Below are 9605 nucleotides of genomic sequence, written 5' to 3'. Positions count from 1 at the left end.
GGTTTTAATTATTACTGGAATGAATCATTAAACAACTTATTTTACTTATTTAGGAGAAATAAACTCAGATATTTTATCATCATAAAATAAATTCTATATGGGTTTAAACTTTTTTAAAACGCCATTTTAAAAAATAAGCTGTTATAACTGATAAAATCTTTTAAGAAGAAAATGGAGTTTTTCAAGAGTGATGTGATAGAAGAAATTAAAAAGAAAAAGAATATGAACATATAACATATTTATGTAAGAACACCCATAATTATAGCATAAATGACATAAGGGAAATATTTATAGCAAATATCAAAAAAGAATAAAAATTTGTAGCAAATATGCACATAAATTCAATACAGAAAGAGTTCTTCAAAACTCATCAGTAAAATTCTCATTGCAATAGATCAAAAATTCAAGAACAAAAATGACAAAGTCAATGGAGTGGATTCTATGTCCCAGCCATTGTGCAGGGAACAGAGAGCACAAAGACAGTAAGGTAGCTTTCCCTGACTTCACAGAGACCACTGAATGCAGACAACTAACCAAGACTTTTACCTTATCACAAGAAGTAACTATACAGATTTAAAAATTAACTAAATGCCTGTTTTGTGGTTTTGAGCTACCATAACAGAATACCACAGACCGGGTGGTAGAAAACAAATAGTTATTTCTCACACTTCTAGAAACTGAGAACACCAAAGTCAAGGTGCTGGCAGCTGCAGTGTCTGGTGAGGGCCTGCTTCCTAGTTCACAGGCAGCCATCTTCCCTGGGCCCTCACCTGGCATGAATGACAAGAGAGCTCTCTGGGGTCTCAGTAATGAGGACACTAATACTATTAATAAAGACTCCTCATTCATGACCATATCAGTTCCCAAAGACACCACCTCCAAATACAACCACATTAAGAAAAGAGTTATTTCTTAACCCAGTCTCAGAGGTAGAGGAACAGTGGGGACTGTGAGACCGAAGGTCCATAGACAATATGTATCACTCAGTACGCATTTCATCTAATATTCGAGGAAAACAGATAAAGGTGCAGCTTCAGTGAAAATAAACAAAGCTTATTGCCAGTGTCTAACAACAGAATGTGTCCCTGAGACCATCTGTATTGTATGAATCCACAGGAACTTAAAACAGCCTGGACTGTGTGCAGAGCTGTGTCTGGGTGTCAACCCTTTACAGGAGCTATCACATTTAAGCCTCAACTTTGTGAGGTATTTGAAGTGTCTGACCCCAAGATGACAACTATTTAATTAGATAGAGCATCAAGTAAACTACTGAAATCATAAAGTTACACAACATTTACTGACACTGTTGGGAGAAGATGGCAATGAGGTAGGTGAGAGAGAGCCCAGGACTCTCTGTGCCCAGCTGGAACACCTGGCCGATCTTTGGAGGAAGAGAGTAAAGAGCCAATGGAATTTCAGTTTATATGATGTTTGGAGGCAAAAATTGCAAAGAACATTGAAAAACAGATGGTGAGGAGATTGCTCTGGGACAGTAAGGTCCATGGGATCTGCATGGGGACCAAGGCTGCTGTGGCGCCCACCTGGTGCCTTCTGCAGGATATGGGGAAGAGAGTTAGAGCACTAGCTTCCTCCCCTACCAGAGCAGGGAGGGCAGCCTAGCACCAGGAGGTACCTGGATGCTCAAAGTCACTGGGGGGAATAGAGACAAAGTGGGAGACACACAGAGGCAGTATACATCCATTGGGACTGTGGATCGTGGCACCAGAGAAATCAGGGTTCTGGGCTACACCTGGAGAGGGAGGAGTTGGGCTATGTGGGATCTTGACTCAGATAGTCTCCAGACTGGCTGGAAGGTTGGGCTGTATGAAAAGCTGAGAGCTTGTTAAGAACATCAGGCAGCTGCTTTGTAAGAAACTGTCAGTGGTGGCTGGCTAGCCTCGAGGGTGATTTCAGCTGCATGTGCCCAGAAGTGGACAGCATAGCTGAGTAGAACCATGCACTCAACTTGTCTCGGACTCGACACCCAAGATTGATTCATACTGGACTCCCAGAGACTTAGTAGCTGAGCAGAACTGGAGGGCCCGCTTGTCTCAGGCTCCACACCCAAGATTACTCATGCTGTGCACCCAAAGACTGAGTGACTGATTTGAGCCAGGCAGCTCACAGAGGAACTGGGCCAGTGGAGGCCAGGAAACTGAATATTGAAACCCAGACCTAGTCCCCATCCTCTCAAAACCACAGGAAGGGAGAAAAGCAAAACCCAACCCAGGCCGCCTCTTCCTGTGGCATCTAGGAAGACCAGCACAACTCACTGAACAGGTTTAAAGTCAGCAGGAAACATATTATTTTTTTTTCTTTCTGGATTCTCTCTCTTTTTTTTTTTCCTTTCTTTTTTCTTTCCCCCAGGTAGCACAATAAGATGTGGAGTTATGAAGGATCCACAGACAGATCAAAAGTGGCAGTACAAGACTAACCACAAAAACTGAGAAACTGAGACAAATGTCACTTTGCTATCCCATGGAGCTGGGATTTTACTGTTTATGTAAATTATTATTATCTTTTCATTATTTTTACCACTTTTATTTTATTAGTGCTTTTTTTTCTCTCCTTATGTTTAGTTTTCCTCATTCTCTTTCTCTATTTAACTGCATTGTTTGCCTGGTTTTCCTTATTCTCTCTTTAATTATCTCTTTAATTTTCCTTCTTTCACTTCATCCATGTTCTAATAGCACACAACACTTGATCAGATACTTTCTATTCTGGTTATCCAAATCATATATTTCTTGTCATATCATTGTCGTTCCAATACTAATGCACAAAATTACTGTTCCATACAACTGTACATACAGCAATCCTCCCTGATCTTAGCCCACTTGACCCAATCCTGAACATTATTATTATTGTGGTTAACTCTATTATTTCTCATCCTATGCCTACTTCTTATCCTTTACTCTCACTATACCTCATCATCTAACCTTGTTCTGTTTTCTGAATTCAGCTCACAATCATTCTCCCCTCTAACAAGAGTCTTATCCCTCTTTCAACTTTTCAAAAAGTGGCTAGTTGGGTGAAATATCACAGTTCAAGCTATACTTATCCAAAGAATCTCCTATGTCTTCTCTACTTACTGGTACTTTAAACCCCATAAAATACTCTCCCTCTGTCTTCATGCATTTTCCCTACCCCCTGCCACTGATCACATACAAGAATAGGTAGGGGCTGTGAACATCAGTGTACCTGCTGGAGAAGAGAAACCACCAATAAAGGAACCACCAAAAGATAAAAACCCAAGTACAATGAGAGAGCCCACATAAACAGAAGAAAGGGCAAACCTAGAACATCCAGACAAGGAGATGAAAGAGACTACACCACTGAACCTCATTGAATTCCTATCATAGAAGTTCACCCTACAAAGACAGCTAGCAAAGTGAAACATCAGGAAGCATAAAAACAAACAAAAACAGTCACTTAAAATGGGGAGACAAAAAAAGAACATGCAATCAAAAAGAATGGAAGACTCCGGACTAAAAGAGCTAAGTGAAATGGAGGGAACCAAAGTATCAGATATCGAATTTAAAATAATGGTTATAAAGATGCTCAAAGAACTCACAAACAACTACAAGGAACTGAGTGAGAACTACATCAGCATGAAAAAGAAAATAGAAACTATAAACAAAAACAGAAAGAAGTGAACAACACAATGTCAGAAACAAAAGACACATTAGAAGGAATTACAAGCAGGGTGGATGAAGCAGAGGATCAAATCAGTGAGCTGCAGGACAAGGTAGAAAAAAACAACCAGATAGAACAAGAAAAGCAAAAGAAACTCAGAAAGAATGAACAGGTGGTAAGGGAAGTGCAGGACAACATAAAATGGAATAATAGCCATATATTAGGGATACCAGAAGGAGCAAAAGAAGAGCAAAGGATAGAAAACAGAAAACCTGTGTGAAAAAGTAATGATGGAAAACTTCCCTAATTTACAAGAGAAAAAGTCACACGAATGCAGGAAACACAGAGAGTCTCAATCAAGAGAAACCCAAAGAGGCTGACTTCAAGACACATCATAATTAAAATGGGAAAATTCCAAGACAAAGAGAGAATCTTAAAGGCAGCAAGGGAGAAACACAAAGTAACATGAAAGGAAGCTCCAATAGGGCTAGAAGTGAAGGCAATCCTGAGAGGGAAGTTCATAGCAATACAGGCCTACCTAAAAACATAGGAACATTTCAAATAAACAACCTAACCCTACACCTACAAGAACTCAAAGAACAATAACAAAGACAGTTTAGAGAAGTAGAAGGAAGGAAATAACCAACATCAAAGTAGAACTAAACAACATAGAGACTACAAGCATAATTCTCAGGATCAATAAATCTAGGACCTGGTTCCATGAAAGGATAAAAAAAAAATCAACAAGACTTAAAGCAGACTAATCAATGAAAAAAGAGACAGGATCAAAATAAACACAATGAGAAATGAAAGAGGACAGACTACAACTGATACCACAGAAATATAAAGGATAGTAAGAAATTACTATGAAGAACTATATGCCAAGAAATTTGAAAACCTAGGGGAAATGGACAAATTTCTAGAAAAATATAATCTTCCAAAACTCAATGAAGAAGAGGTGAAAACCACAACAGACCAATAACAGCTGACAAAACTGAAGCAGTAATCAAAAAACTTCCAAACCACAAAAGCTCTGGACCTGATGGTTTCACAGGAGAATCCTACCAAGCACTTAAGGACAAGCTAACCCTATTTTTTACAGACTATTCCCAAAAATTCAAGAAGATGGAAGACTCCCAAACTCTTTTTTTGAAGCCAACATCATCCCAACCCCAAAACCAGATAAAGACACAACAAAGAAAGAAAACTTCAGGCCTATATCGCTGATGAACATAGACACTAAAATCCTCAACAAAATATTGGCAAACCGCATCCAGCAAAACATTCAAAAGATCATACACCATGACTAAGTGGGATTGATCCAGGGATGCGAGGATGGTACAGTATTTGCAAATCAATAAAGGTAATACATCACATAAAAGCAAAGGCAAAAATCACAATGATCATATCAGCAGATGAGGAAAAAGTGTTTCATGAAGTACAACACCCATTTATGATAAAATACTCAGCCAAGTGGGAATAGAGGGGCATTTCTCAATGTAATAAAGGCCATATCTGAGAGACCTATAACCAACATCACACTGAATGAGCAAAAACTTAGAGCTTTTCCACTAAGAAGAGGAGCAAGACAAGGTTGTCCACTTTCACCACTTCTATTCAACATACTATTGGAAATGCAAGGCACAGAAATCAGACAAAAAAATAAAAGCCATCCAAATTGGAAAGGAGGAAACAAAGCTGTCATTGTTTGCAAATGACATGAGAGTGTACATATAACATCCTACAGACCCCACCAAAAAACTGCTGGACATAATAAATGAATTTGACAAAACAGCAGGATACAAACTCAAGATTCAGAAATCAAACTCACTTTTGTACACCAACAATGAAATAGCAGAAACAGAAACCAGGAAAAATTTCCATATGATATAGCAACAACAAAAATAAAACACCTAGGAAAAAACCTAACCAAGGACGTAAAAGACTGTACTCACAAAAGTACACAAAACTGAAGAAAACAAATTAAGAAAGACACAAACAAATGGAAACATATACCATGGTCATGGATCGGAAGAATTAACATCATCAAAATGTCCATACCACCCAAGCAATTTAAGATTCAACACAATACCTATTAAAGTACCAATGGCATATATCACAAGTATAGAACAAGCATTTCAAAAATTCATATTGATCCATAAACCAACCCTAGTAGCTGCAGCAATTTTGAGAAAGAAGAGTAAAGTAGGAGGGATTACAATACCTGATATCAAACTATATTACAAGGCCACTGTAATCAAAACAGCCTGGAACTGGCATAAGAACAGACACATAGACTAATGGAACAGAATAAAAAGCCTAGAAATAAAGCCAAGTTTCTACGATAAATTAATATTTGACAAAGGGGGTTTTGAACAGCTGTATGTATCAGTTCCCCTAACAGGATCATCTCAGTGATCTATCCTCACCTTCACTGACTTTCTTCTGCTTGCTCAGATCTACTGTTGAACCACTTTAGCAGATTTCTTATTTCAATTATTGCCCATAAATTGTGTTCTTTTTCATAATTTTCATCTGTTTATTGATGCAAGTCATTCACTGTTAAAACATAGTTCTATGGTTATTTTTTCCTTCAGCTCTTTACACATATATTTCTTTAGTTCTTTGAATATTTTAACATAACTAGTCTATGTCACTGTTCTTACAAGTTTCCCCATTACTCAGAAGCATCCAACATGAAAAATGATGAAATGGGATGGTGAAGTTTCTATGACAGTGCCAATTGCGAAAAAAGACAGCACAAAACAGTGTTGATTTCTAATCCTAAATGACAGGTATATACTTCAGCTGCACCTATACTACAGAGACATGCGGCAACATGCTTGTTTCTTAGGAAGTGAATATTGCAGACCAAAGACTCAGATAACTTTGTCCTATGTAGCATAATTTTAATAAAGGTAAGGAATATGAAATTGTACACTCTATAACTTAAGGATACATACATATGCAGTTAAACAATTTTTAACTATGATTAATAAAGAATTCAACATTGACATTACCTCTGGAAAGTGGGAGAGGAATGATATACACAGGTAACTTCAATATTGATCATGTTCTGGGATGAATTGCATATATTATTGGTATGCATAAAAAATACATCATAAAATTTTTAAAAAAGAAAAGTTCTAAATTTTTTTAGTTAGGAAAAAACTCTTACAAAACATAGATGATGTTCCTACAATAGAATGAAAGCAATTCCATCTTCTTCCTACTTTGTGATGTTCTTTAGGGACTACAGGCTGAGGGAAAAAAATTTTCTTAAGATTGAAAACCAAAATTTTGTTTATATAAAAACAAACCATTATTAAGTCTATAATTTAAAGTATTGAAGTTGAATGCAACTTTTAGGGAACACATTGCTCTGCAAAATAATGCATCTCTTTACCCAAACTTCAGTGTCATGAAGTCAAAATAAGCTTCATCTACTCTTTGAAGAATGGCAAGAAGGCACATAATGACTAGTGAGGAAAAGCATGAAAATATGTTTATAACTTGGATTAGTATGGTATTCTGTACTCCAATCAACAGCTAGAATCTGTTTTCATTGTCAAGTATCCCATTCAGGTTCATCCCAACCTCTGAATATGTCCAACATCCCATCTAGCAGAACTGCTCCATGATTGTGTATTTAAACAAATATAGTACCATCTCCCATCTAAACATCCTGAATTTCAAATGCACAGGCATCAAAATGAGAAACAGAAGAAATCTTCAAGAAAAAATACTTAAGGCAGCTGCAAAAATCTGTTGTATGCAACAATAACAAACATTAAAATTTTGAAATAAACAACAAACTGACAATAACCAGATGGGAGAGAGGAGAGGGATGCTGGGGAAAACAGGGGAAGGGCCATCAAAGAACATGTATGAAGGACACATGGACAAAGCCAGACGGTGTAGATTTGAGATTGGGAGGTAAAGATGTGTGCGGCAGGGAAGCATGGTGGAGTAAAAATGGGGACAACTGTACTTGAACAACAATAAAAGATTAATAAATAAACTCCAATGTTTTAACCTTATAAATTTGCTCTAAGCATCAGAGAAATTGTTTTCTCATTATTTCGGACAAAACAAATTTTCAAAGATAGCTTGTTTTTCACTTTTCAAAACAATAAAAAAGCTTCCAAAGACCATTTCAATGTAAACAATAGAGAACAAACTGACAGTGACTAGAGGGGAGGAGGTAGGGGGTTAATGGGGAAAAGGGGTAGGGGCAAGCCAAAAAATACTAATAAGGAATTTATGGTCATGGACAATGTGGGGGCATTGACTGTGGGGGGTGGGGGTTGGTGGTATGGGATAGGGGAGAGCAATGGGGTAAAAATCAAGAAAACCGTAAATGAATAATAAAAAAAAAGGTTACAAGGTGAACCTAGTTTATTTTTCCTAATAATAGGAAAAATGTTCCTTTTCATTCATCCTTTAGAATTTCTGTATTAGATTGATTCTGACCTCAAAGGATAATTTCTTATACTTTTTGATACCTTTGTATAAATACAGACAAGCACCCCAAGAGAACTCATTCGGTTGACTAAGTCATCCCTTGTTGGAATGCACTGCCTGTTTGTTGCTTCAGAATTAGTACCAAATGCATTCAATATGAGTGACACATTCTCATTCTATCTATACCTAACTTCTTACACCAGAGTTTTTTCATAGCATTTTTCATTTCTGCATTTCTCAAAGTGTATATTAGAGGATTCAACAACGGAGTGATAACAGTGTAAGTCACAGTTAAGAATTTATCAATGGGGAAGTTAGAAACAGGTCTAATATACACAAAAATGCAGGGAACAAAAAAGAGAACAACCACCGTGATGTGGGAACTGCAGGTAGAGAGGGCTTTACTCCTTCCTTCCCGACTGTGAGTTTTAAGGGAACTTAGGATGACTCCATAGGATATTAGTAGACAAATAAAGATGACCATACACATTGCTCCACCATTAGCAACCATAGAGAGGCCTAAGATGTAGGTGTCAGTGCAGGCAAGTTCTAATAGTGGGTACATGTCACAAATGAAGTGGTCAATGACATTGGGGCCACAAAAGGGGAGGTTGTACACAAAGAGAAGTTGGATCAAAGAATGCACAAAACCTCCAGCCCAGACCACCACCAACAGCACGATGCAAATCTGTCTATTCATGATGGTTATGTAGTGCAGTGGCTTACAGATGGCCACATAGCGATCATAGGCCATGGCCACCAGAAGGAACACCTCAGAACCTCCAAAAAGGTGTTCCAGAAACAGCTGTGCCATACATGCTGAGAAGGAAATTGTCTTTTGACCACAGAGTAAGTCTATGATCAATTTGGGTGAAATGACAGTGGAATACGCTGCATCCATGAGTGACAGATAGATGAGGAAGAAGTACATGGGGGAGTCCAGGGAGGGGCTGGCAAGAACAGTCACCACAATGAGCAGGTTGCCCACCACTGTCACAATGTAAATAAGTAAAAATATGACAAATAATGCTTTTTGGCCCCCAGGATCCTGAGTGAAGCCCAGGAGGACAAATTCTGTCACATTGTTACTATGTCCCATTTAGTCCTCTCTAAAGCCAGTTTCCAGGGCAAGAGGTCAGAAGAAGGGGCCTGTAATGAAATCGTGAACACACTATGAATACATCCAGTACGTTTTGGAGCACATCTTCATTATTGTATTATCTACAAGGGTTTACACACAATAAACGTTTGGTGAAGATCTATGAGTTCTTCTTCCTAATAGCCTATTGCACCTTCCCTTGACAATTTCATGTCTCCTCAGATTATTTTATTTGGGCTACAAATAACAGGTTTTCCCCCTAAGTCTTAGTGGATTGTGGACAGAGAAAAGTATCAAAGGTCCCACAGCGAGTTGTGTCTTTAATACAGCCTTATTTCAACTGCCACTCCTGAGCACACAAGTCAGCAATGACTTACTCTCTGGTGGTGGCAAAAAAAAGCTCTCTAAA

The 9605-nt window shown here is 38.0% G+C and overlaps 1 protein-coding gene across 1 annotated transcript; it reads right to left on the bottom strand.

Moving 5' to 3' along the window:
- Nucleotides 1-8248: 8248 nt before the first annotated feature.
- LOC123810093 (olfactory receptor 4A5-like) lies at nt 8249-9196 on the bottom strand. Its single transcript, XM_045825541.1, has one exon. The coding sequence runs from the start codon at nt 9194-9196 to the stop codon at nt 8249-8251; it is 948 nt and encodes a 315-aa protein (XP_045681497.1).
- Between the last annotated feature and the right edge of the window lie 409 nt (nt 9197-9605).

This window comes from Phyllostomus hastatus, unplaced genomic scaffold, assembly GCF_019186645.2.
Source record: "Phyllostomus hastatus isolate PE091 unplaced genomic scaffold, TTU_PhHast_1.1 phas_scaffold_585, whole genome shotgun sequence".
Classification (NCBI taxonomy): Eukaryota; Metazoa; Chordata; class Mammalia; order Chiroptera; family Phyllostomidae; genus Phyllostomus; species Phyllostomus hastatus.
Note: the sequence above shows the minus strand (reverse complement) of the source record. Positions and strands in the feature narration are given on the sequence as shown.

Coding starts and splice junctions, on each gene's coding strand:
- LOC123810093 (XM_045825541.1), bottom strand. CDS start 9,196: ATGGGACATAGTAACAATGTGACAGAATTTGTCCTCCTGGGCTTCACT.